This window comes from Clinocottus analis, unplaced genomic scaffold, assembly GCF_023055335.1.
Source record: "Clinocottus analis isolate CAN_PGR_092001 unplaced genomic scaffold, fCliAna1.0.p SCAF_8, whole genome shotgun sequence".
Classification (NCBI taxonomy): Eukaryota; Metazoa; Chordata; class Actinopteri; order Perciformes; family Cottidae; genus Clinocottus; species Clinocottus analis.
In genome coordinates, this window is record NW_027176240.1 from 733,299 (window position 1) to 748,298 (window position 15,000).

The following is a 15,000-nucleotide window of genomic DNA, read 5'->3' on the forward strand; positions in this document are numbered from 1 at the left end:
GCTGTGACTTTATTATATATATATATATATATATATATATATATATATATATATATATATATATATATATATATAGAGAGAGAGAGAGAGAGAGAGAGAGAGAGAGAGAGAGAGAGAGAGAGAGAGAGAGAGAGAGAGAGAGAGAGAGAGAGAGAGAGAGAGAGAGAGAGAGAGAGATGCTCTAATCAATCAGGTTCAGATCTATAATCAATAATTACAGATACAAAACTGCGATAAATCAATAATTTAGTTGTGACACTTTGTTTTTAGAACATTTACATAGAAGAGAATATTTAAAGATGAAATATAAATAAATATAAAGCAATAGATGAACTTTTGTATTTAAACTAAACGCATCAGGATCAATCGATTAATCTCCATAAACTTATTTAATCTTTGCTGCTTTTCCTTCGTCTGATCACAAATTCATATTTTTTTGGTTCCGACTGAAACATTTTCAAACTCAACGTTTAAATAAAAATAATCAATAAATGAAGAAAAAAAAAACACATTTGGTAAAAAAAAAAAAAAAAACATTAAAAAAAATCTTTATTTTACTGGATTTTAATTTAATCGCACAAGCGGGCGTTTTTAAAATTTAAATATTGAAATGAATTAACATGAACATTTTGTTTTTAACGCTTCTTCTGCTCGGTGAGGCCTTCACGGACACCACGTGCCTCTCCCCCTGCGCTCCCTTTGTGCGTGTGTGTGTGTGTGTGCATGCCTGCGAGCATCATACACGCGCGCACACACACGCGCACACGCACACACGCCTGACCCTCTCCCCGGCCCCGCCTCCACCATGACGCGTCACGGGCCGCTTCCGGCAGCAGAGACTGAGGGCAGCGTGATAATCTGCGCCGCCGCGCTGCATTCAATTACTCCATCAAACGACTCCCGGCTCAATGTTTAGGGGTTTTATTTATTTCTTTTAAAAGACGCCCCGTTCTCCCCCAAAGCGAGGGGAGAGGGGAGGGGGGGGGAGGAGGGGGGACGTCAGTGTTTCCATTTAAAGCCGGAGACACAGAGAGAGGATTAAAACCGGCTGCTCTCTAAAATGGAAATGCAGGATTGTTTTAATTATGACCTCATTTGCATTTACCCCGTTATAATTAGAGGGAGGGGGAGGGGCGAGGGGAGGGGGGAGTAAATACAAATAAACAAGCTTTTAAATAAAAGTGTGACTGATTCAAAATGAGAGGAAAGTTGTCGCTGCAGTTTGAGGAACTTGACTCCTGACGGGAATCAGACAGAACCAGAGATGACTTAACGGATCTTTATTGGATGAACATGAACGTGTTTCTCTTTGAAGATACATTCAACATCTTACTGTCATTTCCGGAAGCGATTTAAATCCACATTTTACTTTTTCCTTCTCCAGAAAAAATAATAAAAAAATTTAAAAAAAAAAAAGACTCCAATATCAAGTGCTGCGAGTTCGAGTCCCACGAGAGGCTGAGGACGAGTAGAGGTTAGAGTGATGATGATGATGATGAAGATGAGAATAATAATAATAATAATAATAATAATAATATTAATAATAATAATAAGATCCGGGACACTGCGCCCAGAATAGTTCAGCTTCTATGTTTTAGATTTTTTTTATTATTTTTTTTCCCCCTCGAGACATTTCAAATTGCCAAAACATTTATTTTATTAAATGAGTAAAACAACGTTTATAAAAAAAAAAAAAAAGCAAGAAAAAAAAAAGCTGAACTTTATGGCCAATTTGTTCTCTTTGGAATATTTGGAAAGATTTACATACAGTTTTTTTTCTTTTTTTAAACTTTTTTTCTCTCTTTCTTCCAAAGTGGAAATAAAACAATTTAAAATTCGGAGAAAAAAAAAAAAAAAACACCAACTAAAAACACGGTCATTGTAACTGACCCAAATACATATTTACATATTTCAGCTCCTCGACGTCGCTGACTAAAGATCTCTGTCGTCCTAAAATAACCGATTTCAGAAGCGGAAGCTGTACAGTTTGATTCTGGGCTGAAAGGTGAAGATATTCCTCCAAAAGGACTCGAGTCGACTTTTAAAAATCATCCAGTGAGGTTGAAAAAATAAAAATAAAAACATTCTCACGTTGAGGGATTCTCCCTCTTTTTTTTTCCTCTCTTTTTTTTTTTTTTTTAAAAGACTCTGAGGACAAAAAAAACAAAAAAAAAAAGTCCGATTGCCGATCTCGTGGTTCATAAACTCTTTTTGTCTTTTTTTTGTTGTTGTTGGAAAAACAAGCTAATCTGGGAAAAGAGGAGGAAGAAGAGGAGGAAGAGCTGGCGAGCAGGAAACAAAAAAAGGGGGCGTGGCCGGATCACAAGACCTGGAACCTCCAGGAGGCCTGGTCCTTGTAGTCCAAGCAGTCTGTGGTGTTAAAGTTGAGCTTCCACGAGGAGGCCGCAGTCTGCTCTTTGTAATCCAGGCAGTCGGAGGAGTTGAAGGCCAGGCCGGAGCCGCCGTAGGCCTGGTGGTGGTGGTGGTGGTGGTGGTGGTGGCCCGGCGACTGGCCGATGTGGTGGTGCGGGTGTCCCGGCATGGAGGAGGCCGCCATGGGGCTGAGCTGGTGCGGGTGGTGGTGGGAGTGCATGGGCGCCAGGTAGGAGCTGCAGTCCACGCCGCTGAAGTAGGAGCCGGACGGCGCCGGGTAGCCCTGGCCGTAGCCCGCCGTCTGGTTGTAGGTCATCGGGTAGGAGGTGGCGGCCGCGGCCGCGGCGGCGGAGGCGGAGCCCGGCGGCATGGAGCGCTGCATGCAGGAGGCGTTGGAGGCCGGGCCGGGGTCCGGGAGCGGCGGGGCCGGGCCGGACGCGGGGGCCGCCGCTGCCACGGCGTTAGCGTTGGCGTTCCCGGGGGAGATGGCGGGGCTCCAGATGGAGGAGACGGCGCCGATGGAGGTAGAGGAGCCGCCGAGCGCCGACGCGGACGGGTTGGCGGCGGACGACGAGGAGGACGAGGACGAGCCCGTGCTGGAGACGGCCGGCGGCGTGAACTGCCCGCTGCTCTCGGAGCCCGTGCTCTCGCGGGCCGGGGAGGACTTCTTCTTGGCCGGCCGGGCTTTGGCGTTGCTGCCGCTCTGCTGCTGCTGGCGACACTTGGCCCGCCGGTTCTTGAACCACACCTAGAACCCAGAAGTAAAAAAAGGGAAGGAGTTAGAACCCAACACGACAAAAAAGTACCTGGAACTCACTCCCAGAGTACACCGTGGAGCAAAATTGAGGGGTATTAACCCACCGAGGTTCATTTCCTGCCCCGGCCCCTTGGCTCGGACCGGTCGCGGGTCCAATTTCATACCCGGTAGACGGCGCTTAGATAACAGGCGATTGGGTTTCACCACACAGAAGGAAACTCTAGAGCACCAGGAGGGTCGGATCATGTAGAGCATTTAGTTTCACACACGCATTCTGAGAATAACTCAGTGTGTGTGTGAGAGAGAGGCCTTGGTTTCCCCCTAAAGCCTTTCAAGAGTAGTATTTGTTCTACGTTGTCGTACAGCAGCCAGTTGTTTGTGCGGTATTTGTTTGGCGTATCCCACGTTTCAGATCAAATTACTTCAGTTAGGCCGCATCAAATAATTATGGACGAGTCGATTGCTTCAGATTACAGATACGATTTTAAACTATAAAATCGTTTTGTTTACATCCATGTGAACAGTTTTTGTTTAATCTGGAACCCTTTGTGGTTCAGCAGTGATGCAAATTCAGACATGAACAGAGGAGATTGCATAAATAACCACGACACCTGAACGCAACCATCCCCGTCAAATGGCGCCCTGGTCACCAGTTTAACGTTAATAACCCGTTACCGTCACTTATTAACCGTCAACAATCACCCCTGAAATTAGTTTTATCCTCCTCCGGTTAGAATACACACTAAAGTATGTTTTAGTCACATTTTCGGTATAAATACCATAAATTATATATCAGAATATGACGGGACAAGTCGGCTAATAGCCTGTTAGCTAACAGTTAGCTAGTCGTGTTAATTAGCACGTAGTGACGTCATCGGTCAGTTCGATTTATGTTAAACTTTTTTTTTTTTTTAAATCAGTTTAAAACTAAATTACTACTCTTAAAGAGGGAACACGTTAAAAAACTAACTTTTTTTGAGTTAATCTTAATTAATTAATTGATTTGGTAGAAACGGATACGGTCAGTCTGGTGACGTGAAACAACATGGCGCCGGTAATGGCGACCTAATAACGGTGCGGGGGGCTTTTAACCGCGTCTCTCTTCACCTGGACTCTGGACTCCGGCAGGTTGATCTTCAGGGCGACTTCCTCCCGCATGAAGATGTCCGGGTAGCGGGTCTTTCCGAACAGAGACTCCAGGATGTCGAGCTGCGTGCGGGTGAAGGTGGTCCGCTCGCGGCGCTGCTTCCGGGGGGTGGCTGCAGGGAGACACGGGGCGTCACGGAAGAGCTCAATAACACCGGAAAAACACCGGAAAACACCAGAAAACCTCTTATAATGTATATTACTGTCGTCATAAAGTGAGAAACGTTATGAACCACTTAAAAACACTATCAAAACTTGTACTAAAATATATATATATTACTGTCGTTATTAAGAAATACACGTTATAAACCACCTAAAAAACATGTAACAATATATTTAGTTGTGTCGTTGTTAAGCAAGGAAATGTTATAAAACACCTAAAAAACACTATTAAACATGTACTTGTATATTAGTGTCGTTAAGCCAGAAAACGTATCGTTTATTTTTGCTATAGTTACTTTACTGTGGTTTTTTTGTGAAGAAAAATAAGTTAAAGCATATTTAATATTTCCTTTTGAAGTCGAATAAAAACAGTAGAATTTAAACAGTTAAATACAATCTGAATGTAAAGACTATGAATTTAATTACTTCAGGCTCACGCAACATTTTATTTACTTTAAGTTTGTTTGCTTGTGAACTTTTTGAAACCCATCCAAAACCACACACTATTAATGTTATTATAATAAAGAACTACAGCAATAACCTCTGTCATTATCCAACATATTACTATACTAATAAAGAAACCATTTACATTCATTCTGAATATGAATAATAGTTAGTATATATAAAAAAAGAACATTATAATAATTAGAGGCCAAACAGCCAAAAACCCATTTTTATTATTATTATCATAAACATCAATAACAGCTGTTATACATTCTCATAATAACGACATTAGAGGTCAAACGCATCATTATGAATTTCCAGATATTTTAGTATTTTTCTCCCTGGTGTCTGGAGCTCTTACTGGTGCAAACTGGGAGTAAACGGTGTGTGTGTGTGTGTGTGTGTGTGTGTGTGTGTGTGTGTGTGTGTCGGCTCCTACAGGGGTAGCCCACGGAGGGGTGCAGCAGGTCCATGGCCGCGCCGCTGAGCCCCAGGCCGTTGACGCCGTAGGGCGGCTGCTTGAGGTAGGACATCATGCTGCAGGCGGTCACTGCTCCACCCAGCTCCGGCCAGTGGTTCGGTTTCCCCCGATGCTGCAGCTTGACGGAGCAGGGGGCCGATCCAAGAACCTGCAGGCGGACACCGGTCAGCCAACAGGATGCAACGATACACTCATATATGCAGAGATAAACGCACTATATAAATATATATATATAGAGAGAGAGACTTTGCAAATGTCTCTTTTTGTCTTTAATTATCGTCTTTTCTTCGGCATCGTCAGATTTCGGCTCCCATAAATAACATTGTGATGATTTAGTGGCAGCAGAGAGAAATGAACGCATGAATTAGTTCAATAAATCACATTTAATCCCTTCAGGAATGTCTTTAAGTCAAGAAAAACCTGCAGGAAATAATTTAAAACACACACAACCGACGTGATTCTTCCAGCTCGCGGACCAGACTGCGGTCACGTTTCCATCTTTTTTAACTTGAACTTAAATCCTGTGACGAGATGAAAAGTGATGCGAGTTTGTGTCAACGACGTGTGAACATGTGTGTTTATTCTGCACATGTGTGTTTTATTGATCGGTGCACCTGCAGAATATTACCTTTAATCTTAATCTCCCACATGTCGTAAAGATTATTTTAAACATCACATTTAAATCCTCGTCTTAATTAAATCTAAATGCTTTTTTCGGCCTCATTACGTAACGCAGTGTGGTGTTAAATAATACATTATTAAATTATAGATTAGTCCACAAATGTTTGTCACTTTTAAGTCTAAAAGGAAGAAGCTGAAAGGAGTTCATGTGGAACATTTAAGACTAAAAAAACCCCACAGAATTTATTTAATTTTCCGTCTCTTTATTGTTTCTTCTGCTGCATTTAATGAGTTTTATAGTAAAAAAAACTTTCAAAGTGGAAACTCTGGTGTGTGTTCAGTGTGAAGGCCTGCACACACACACACACACGCGCGCATAAAGATGGATTATGATGTTTGATAATCTATAAAATCACAGCTGTGTGTCTGAAGTCTTTCGTCAAACTTTGTGTGTTTTGACCGCAGCGAGCTCCCGTAGATCCCGACAGAGTAAAAACACTTTAAACATTTAACTCTTTATCAAATTAAGTCTCGCTGCTGTTATAATTATTATTATAATTATTCATTATTTTAACACTCAAAAAGAAAAAAAGAGAAAAGAACAAAACTTCTGAGATAAAAAAGTGAAATTGTTTCTTCACGTCACGATTTTCACCAAATTAAAAGACGAATAGTTTCTTTATATTTTAAGTGAAGCACAAATATTGTTGCCATCTAATCCCGTTTATTATTAATTATGTGGCTTTAATTTATAAAAGGCCCAGCGTGGTCTTTTTTAAACTTGTTTGTTTTTCTCAGTAAATAAAACTGAATTAAAAGACTTTTTGTGGGAGTAAATATAATAAAAATGACTCATCAGACTCCAGAAAATAAACTAAATGTATTTTTATTCTCCAATTGAACAAAACACAGAAACAAATGAACATGAATTCACTTTTAGGAACACGGATCATCCGGATGGAGGCTTTTTTAAAAAGGAGAGGCGACGAGAAACTCACCACAAAGTTTGATTTGTAATAAAAACACAAGTTTAAACACACAGAGGAGTGTGTAGCTGCGTTTACAGAGTGTGTGTGTGAGTGTGTGTGAGCCGCAGCAGGCCGGTCCCGCTGCAAATGAACTCAATTAGAATTTAGATGAGACCTCCGGGGGGAGAGAAGACTCTTATCTGCCAAATAAATTAACACACAAAAAAAACACACAACACGCCTCTCCAATTATCTCCTGAGTGGCTCAAACGCGTTAATGGCCGATTGCTCTCAAATAATAATAATAACACAAATTAAAAAGAACCTCGCAGGAAATGAATTGAAACAGAAACGTGAACATTATGTAAAGGACGGGAGTCGCGCACGCGCATGAACTGAAGTCTCGAGAGGAGAAACGCGTCTTGTCGCAGTTTAAATGTGTTAAAAAAAAGTGACTTTTTTTAACACTTTTGCGCTGCTCTCAATGGCGCACAGTCCCGCCACGCAGAGCGGAACACACCTTAGAGAAGAAGAAGAGAAGGACAAGAGCAGAAGGAGACACATTACCTGGTTTTATTCCCTCCTCGGCTCCTCTCTGGAGCTCTTCGGGCAACGAGACGCGAAGCAGCAACAAAAAAAAACAAATAAATTATCCAGCAGCGGGAAGTCTGCGGGGCACAAAACTCACACGGCGGCCGACCTGCTCAAAAACAAACAACAGTGTGCAAACGGAGCGGCATCGCGGAGAGAGAGAGAGCGAAAGAGAGAGAGCGGGTAAAAAACACGCAGGTATCGGCGCGCGCGCGGGGCGGCACCGCGTCCTCGGTGCGGTTCCGGGTGCTTTTTTTTTTTTTTTGCAGCCAAATAAATCAAACTCATTTGCTTTCAGGGGGCTTGTCGCTGTCTGTCAGAGTGTTAAGGTGATTTCTGGGAGACGGATGGAGATTGATCATTCCTCTCCGCCCCGCGCCTCTATGAGCGGAGGACACCTGCAGGATCCGCCTCCCGCGAGCCAATCGGCGCGCGGGCCCGCGCTGACGGACGGCGGGGGCGGCCTATGAGGGCGCCGCGGTGGCAGCCCTGGGAGAGAGCCACGCCCACCTCCCCTCCCTCCCTCTCTCTCCCCCCTCTCCCTCCTCCTCCCTGCTCGGTCCCGGTCCCGAGACCAGAAGAACCAAAGAGCAAGAAAAGATGGAAATGTTTCGCAGGCCTGCGGGAGAACGCGGGTCTCTGCGTGAGCGCCAGAGTGCGTCTAGAAAACACGGAATTTAACTTTTTTTTCTATATAGATTTTATTTTTTATTCTTTTTTTGCAGGCGGGTGCACTGGAGGCCTCGAGGCCGGGCTCATGAGTACTTCGGCTACTTTCTCAGCATCTGAAACGTTTTCTCTTGTTCTGAACTGGAGCTGCTTCTTGCTCCGTGACGCGTGAAAGCGTCGCCGTGTTTCCTCAAACTCATGACACCAGCTGTCAAAGGGACATGAATCAGAGGGGAAACGGTTGTTTTTGAGGGTTAAAAAGGTGTAAACGGTGTTTAGTTTGACAAAAAGCTGCATTTTATTTCATCAACAGCAGCAAACACATTTCCTGTAACGCCGAGAATTAATTCACTGTGTTGAGTTCACGATGTATTCTCCAAAAAAAAAGTCAGGAATAAAAATAAAAAAAAAACAAGAGGAAAGAAGTTAAATTTATCCATTTTGATTTTATTGTGATACACCCCCCCCCCCCTCCTCCTTCCTCTCTCTCTCTCTCCCCACACACACACACACACACACACACACACACACACACACACACACACACACACACACACACACACACACCAGTCCTCATGAATATTAATGAGCTCTAATCCCCATTTAGAATTACATTTGAGATGGTTGACGTAAAGTTTAATGGGGATAGACCTCAAACTCACGGAGGAGGAAGAAGAAACATCAGCCGCAAGAAGATGCGTTCACTGACTCACATCCCGCACTTTGTGTGTCTGTGTGTGTTTTTAAAATTGTGTGTTTTTTAACCCACAACACGAGACAAACGGGTTCTTGTGGCGTTCAGAGGGTCGCAGGAAAAACACACCAACTTCTGTAGAAGAGAGAAGCTGCGGGATGGAAATGACATATTCACGCGCGTGTGCGTGTGTGTGCGTCTGTGTGTGTGAGAGAGAGAGAGAGAAAGAGGAGGAGGATCAAAGCGGAGGCCTTAAAAGACATCGACGAGAGCACTTTGACAGAAACTTAGACATCAATAGTCCAGGTTGCGCGTGGAGGCCTGACGCAGCTTGAGGGCACCTGAACGCAACAACAACGCACGTAAACGCACCTCAAACGCACACACGCATGAAGTCTTTACATGACTTGTTCTTCACGCACGGAGGCACAGCGTAAAGATCAGCGCGAGGGGACAGAGAGAGAGAGAGAGTTAAATCTATAAAGATGTGAGCTGAACTGGAGGTGACGTACACGGACAAATGTGTCGTAAAAGGTCGCGTCGTCGTTGGGCTGCTGACCGGAGGTCAAACACTTTTACACACCGTTTTTTTAATTTTTAATTTCCACCACATCTGAAGTCCAAGCAGTCAGAGGGCCCGAAATACCAGCACCCCTCCTCTCTCTCTCTCTCTCTCTCACACACACACACACACTCTTACACACACACACACAGGCTGCGTTAAATTATGCAAAAAGGCCATTCAACAAATATGGCCCTCAGAACACAAAAGATTGCTGTTATTCTGACATTTCCTCTACATTTCTTCCTCCTCCTCTCTGGTCGGGAGATAAACCCCCAGAACAAGTATCAAGTTATCAAGTTGCAGCAACCTTTTGTAATAAGAGTATTTTGTCTAATCCCAAATTGCAGTTGAATTTTCCTTAATGCTGAGCTGGTAAAGCCTGGATTAGGCGCGAGGAGAGGAGGGGGAACTTGTGTCCCTTCAGCGGCGGGATGTGCGGGGATGTTGTCGGTGCTTCTTATTAAAACCGTGATGCAGAAAACACGCAGAGTGTGTGTGAGTGTGTGTGTGTGGAGCTCCGGGCTCCCTCAGGTCTTTTCTTTTGGGTTTTTTTTCCGGGGGGGACGGAGAGGAAGTGAGCGCGGAGGCCGAGCGGCGCTCCGCACCTGCGAGGTGAGGCCGGAGCCGCCAGGAGCTCTGGAGGGACCATCCTGCTGCTGGAGGAGCCGCGGCCGCGCGGCAGCGAGGCGCGCCGCCGCCGATACGCAGCGCGGCGCGCACTCACCGAGAAATACAGGAACACGTCTCCAAAAAGGTTCGTTGTTCCTTCGGCTCCAACGGGAACATGAAAGACGCCGCGCGGAGGTAAGGCGGGACATTTTGCTCCTTTATAACTCACTAAAGCGTTAAAATAGATATTTATAATCTGTATTTTCATGAGGATTTAAGTAAAATTATTTAAACACATATTTAGGTTGTTAACACAGTGAGCGGGTTATTATGAATAATGACGTGAAGAGAACTTTAGGAGTTAAAGTGAAGTTCTGCGCGGGAACATTTACGAAAAATCCACAAAGTGTGAAAACAGATTTAAATTATTTATAAAATCCGCGCAGAAGAAACGGGAGATGAGGATTATTTAAAAGGTTTCCTCTCACACGCACGCACGCGTACACACGCGCACACACACACGAGGAACCAGTTCTGCGCCGTGTTGGTCTCTCTCTCCAGATTACAGCCGGAATACAAGTAAAACAAAAAAGCGCCTCGGGGTGAGAGTGTGTGTGTGTGTGTGCGCGTGTGTGTGTATGTGTGTAAAGTGCACGTGCAGACAAAAAAACGAAATCAGCAAATTATTTTTTTAAGCAGCAGAAAGGCCGGGAGGACGTCTGCTGTCACAACCGATTTCCGTGCTCTCTAATCGGGGAAGCGCGCGGCCGCCTGCGGGGGAGGAAGCGGGCGCGGAGGGTTATTTACCTCCGACTGCACACAAAGTAGTGCAGGTGGACGGACATAAGAAGGGGACATTTTAAAAAAAGAAAAAAAAGGTGGGGAATATTATTTTGTGTGTGAAAATTACTATTATATTTAGTTATGTTCCTCTACCGTTGCGCGTGACCGACACCCCCCCCCCCCCACGGAGAGGAAGAAAAGAAGAAACATCTGCTCGGTACAAAGTGATTTCTCTAATCTTCATCGGAGGAACAAACCTCAAACAAACAACAAAAAAGACCCAATTTTAATTTATAGACGCGCACGTGGCGAGAGATTAACCTGCATTTATGAACCTTTAATAAGTTCACGAGCAAAAGACAGACAGAAGCAGCGGACTCAGAGTTTAGATCTGTGCATTAATATGAATAAACTCCAGCGACGTGATGCGTTCAGGAGCCTCGTGGGTAGAAACAGGCCACGCGCAGCTCTGCAGTATGAAACCATAAGGACTTTATTATTGAAGATGTGTTATGACACTGGAATAAATAAACAGGAACAAGCGGAGCTCTCGTGAGCTCGTCTCTTCTTCTTCACATCACAATAAATAGAAACCAAAAAAAAGTTGATCACGCGCAAAAAAAAAAAAAAAAAGATGCGCGTGAGACGTGATGGAGGTTCACTTACAAGCAGCTTAAAAAGTACAAATGGCAATAAATAATAATACATATTTTGTTTGTTTTTTGACTGCATGAATCCTGAAAAAAAAAAGCAAGAAAAAAAAAGCATTTTTTTTTTAAGCAGTGATGAAAAATATACAACATGAGAATTATTTTATTTAAACTAATTCTTTCTTTTGGTAAAACTGCTTTCAAGCAAAAAAAAATAAAATAAAAAGAAGTTAAGATGTTGCAAGATTTATGAAGCGTCCCATGTGAGATATTTTACACATAAAAACACACAAAAAAAATAAAAATTAAAAAGACAGTCACGTAACGAAGGAGCTTGAAAACTCTTTCCTTCTTTTTAAAAAGTCAGACTGCAACGTCGTCTCCTCCACTCGAGGAAAGGAAACGAGGAGGAAAAAAAGGAAACGTCCCTCCTCCTCCCAGTAAACCCAGTTGTGCTGAACCTCCTCGCTGGGCGGCTGCATCACGTACCGCTCAGAGGGAAAAGGAATAAAGTGAAGAAGTTTATAAAGTCTCTGCGGTTCATTTGATGGGATCAAAAACAACAGAGAGCCACCGTCAAATAATAATAATAATAATGATAATATCCATAATGGTGGTAATCATAATAACGATACATTTCTTTTATCGGCTACACGTCGTGTCACTGGACGACACACTTCTCCTCTTTCTTGGCCATCTTTCCTTTGTTCTGCTCCAGCGTTCTCTCCAGGTGCTCGTCCTCCTCCTCGGCCCTGAGGGGGGCAGAGGTCAAGAGGTCAGATGTGGTCGAGAGGGGGGAGGGGGGCACACACACACACACACACACACACACACACACACACACACACACACACACACACACACACACACACACACACACAGGTAACAGGCACTGTCGGGCGGCCTCACGCCAGAGGAGAGGGGATCCCACCTCTCCGGCCTCCTGTTGGCGATGTGTGTGTTTTTTCTAGACCGTGTTGCGTGTCAGGTGCATTGTGGGTAACTCACTGTTTCTCCTGGGCGTCCAGGTCCCGGACCAGCGCGTCCCGCTTGTTGACCAGTATGACCAGTTCATCCAGCAGCAGCTGCTCGCGTCTCTTCTGGGCCTCCGTCTTCTGCCAGTCTGCAAGCAGAGAGGACGCAAACACTTTGACACCCGGAACCTGAAGGAACGTCTCGAGAACCAAAGGAACGTGTCTAGAAGAGCTAAAGGAACGTCTCGAGAACCAAAGGAACGTCTCGAGAGCCAAAGGAACGTGTCTAGAAGAGCTAAAGGAACGTCTCGAGAACCAAAGGAACGTCTCGAGAACCAAAGGAACGTCTCGAGAACCAAAGGAACGTCTCTAGAGCTAAAGGAACGTCTCTAGAAGAGCTAAAGGAACGTCTCTAGAAGAGCTAAAGGAACGTCTCTAGAAGAGCTATAAGAACATCTCTAGAGCATGAAGGAACATTTCTAGAAGAACTAAAGGAACGTCTTTACAGCTAAAGGGACATAATCGGTGTGTGTGTGTGTGTGTGTGTGTGTGTGTGTGTGTGTGTGTGTGTGTGTGAGAGGAGGAACTGCTGCTCGTATTAAAATCCTCAATCTGCGTGAAGTTGTATTTTAGAAGATAAGTTGAGTGAAGTTCATCTTCCTCCAGCGAGTAAACACTCTTCCTCTCATGAAACAAGTAAACAAACAAGCTTCTAAAAGCCAAACAAACAAACAAACAAACAGGTGGCCCAGACTCCCGTCTCAGCTCTCGGCTCGTTGCAGGAAGCGACCCCACGGCGTCCCACAGGGTCCAGGTGGGACCTCCACCCAAATCCTCTCCCTGGAGGGGAGAGAGCTGCTCTCCCCCTGGGCTCAAATATCCGCCTGGGCCTTTGGCTTCAACAACAACAACAACAACGAGTTTGTTTACCTCCTTTCTCTTCAATTAAAACACAACATCTATTCTGCTACTTTTACAGGAAATAACACAAAAACTAAACGCAATTCATCCTCCGTCTTTATCTTTATAATCTAATAATAAAACAAACACTCGTCTTTATTTTATAACAACAATAAAATAACCGACACGACTCGTCAATATTTAACCGATTGACTCCAGAATAAAAGTAACGATTTAAAATGTCACTCCCAAAATAAAAGAGGCTTTATTAAAAATAAATATACCCGCCTCCTCATTGAGTAAAATTGCGGCAGTCAGGCGGTGTGAGTGTGTGTGTGTGTGTGTGTGTGTGTGTGTGTGTGTGTGTGTCACGCTGGGCAGTGTGTTGGTCTAAAGGTCTGCTCTCTCTCTCTTCATTGGGCTTCGCTCGGCCCTTTGAAGTCGACCACAGAGCGAAATGAACACAATATTTGGCTCTCTAGGTTCCTCTCTTCCTTTCCTTTCCTCGCTCCCTCCTTCCTTTCCTCGAGGAAGCACATTTCCTCTCCTCCGGCTTCGTGGAGGAAGTGAGTGAGCGTCTCAGCAGCGTTCTTGTTTCTCTCCTGTGAGTCATCATCTTGAGATAATTGTGAGGCAGGAATGTGAATCTATATCCGCCATAACTCCTCACGCTTTCCCACAATCCTCTCTTTCTCCACGAGGCCGGCCCACACACACAAAAAAAAAAACACAGAGAGAGGTATGTTAAAAAAAAAGAAAGAAGAAAAGAAAAACCTTTCTTCTTAATCCGGCCCTCCTTCTCCTTCACAGCACATCTCAGCCAAGAAGCCAAAGTCCTGCTGGGGGGGGCTGAGCACACGGCTGTCAATCACACGGCGCGGAGTCCCGCCCCCCTCATTAGGAAGGTAAACAATAAAGAGGGCCGATGAGAGACGTCACCGGGCAACACCAGAGCAGGGCATGCTGGGTAACCAGACACCGGGGAACAAACAACACCGCCTGCAGCCGCCCAGAGCCCCGCCCCCCTTCCAGCTAAGCCCCGCCCCCTCCAGAGAGAGAGAGAGAGGTTAAAGACTCAGGAGGAGGGCGTACGAGCTCACACGGTGGGTGCGCATTCAGATAACCCTCGCCGCCGTGCACGCCAACGGTAACCATGTGAGTCCGCACACGGCGCACAAGAATGCGCAGCGCAGGTTCAAATCCCCATGAACGCCCCCCCTCCTCTCTCACCCCCTCCCGCCCCCCCTCTCTAACGCTAAATTTATTCAAGAGAGCAAACTGGTCCAAAGCCTCGTTCTCTCAAAGCGAGTCTCTCTCTCTCTCTCTCTCTCTCTCTCTCTCTCCCCCTTTCCCCCCCGCCCCCCTCTCTCTCTCTCCCGATGTGACATCAGAGGATTTGATCCTCGGGCTTCAAACCTTGAGAATAAAAACCCCAGAACGTTCTGCTGCCCGTCTCTCTCTCTCTCTCTCCCTCTCTCTCTCTCTCTCTCATTTGGCCGACACAAACACAAGAAAAAAAAAAGAGAAGAAAGTCGACGGAGAATTAAAAATCAACGGCAACCGAGAGATTTGAACCTCTGACGTCATGAAAACTGTTTCCAGAGATTTTAAAT

General features: G+C 44.8%; 2 protein-coding genes across 7 annotated transcripts in view; both read right to left on the reverse strand.

The window, feature by feature from the left end:
- Window positions 1-1,333: 1,333 nt before the first annotated feature.
- Window positions 1,334-7,880, reverse strand: otx1 (orthodenticle homeobox 1). The gene is made up of 4 exons (XM_068567903.1): window positions 7,520-7,880; window positions 5,322-5,511; window positions 4,238-4,389; window positions 1,334-3,121 (listed from the first exon to the last, which is right to left on the reverse strand). Exons 2-4 carry the CDS (start codon window positions 5,416-5,418, stop codon window positions 2,321-2,323), a joined length of 1,050 nt encoding a protein of 349 aa, XP_068424004.1. The 5' UTR covers window positions 5,419-5,511; window positions 7,520-7,880; the 3' UTR covers window positions 1,334-2,320.
- Window positions 7,881-11,333: 3,453 nt separating this feature from the next.
- ehbp1 (EH domain binding protein 1) overlaps window positions 11,334-15,000 on the reverse strand; it is a 119,752-nt gene continuing 116,085 nt past the window's right edge. For all 6 annotated transcript variants that reach the window (XM_068567817.1, XM_068567813.1, XM_068567812.1 and 3 more), the window contains 2 exons: window positions 12,522-12,636; window positions 11,334-12,265 (listed from right to left, as the gene is read on the reverse strand). In XM_068567817.1, coding sequence (XP_068423918.1) covers window positions 12,175-12,265; window positions 12,522-12,636 — 206 coding nt within the window. In that variant the 3' untranslated portion in view covers window positions 11,334-12,174. The remainder of the gene's footprint in view (window positions 12,266-12,521; window positions 12,637-15,000) is intronic.

Coding starts and splice junctions, on each gene's coding strand:
- otx1 (XM_068567903.1), bottom strand. CDS start 5,418: ATGATGTCCTACCTCAAGCAGCCGCCCTACGGCGTCAACGGCCTGGGG. Junction 4,390..5,321: donor CCCCTCCGTGGGCTACCCCT/GTAGGAGCCGAC, acceptor GTCTCCCTGCAG/CCACCCCCCGGAAGCAGCGC. Junction 3,122..4,237: donor TGCCGGAGTCCAGAGTCCAG/GTGAAGAGAGAC, acceptor TCTGGGTTCTAG/GTGTGGTTCAAGAACCGGCG.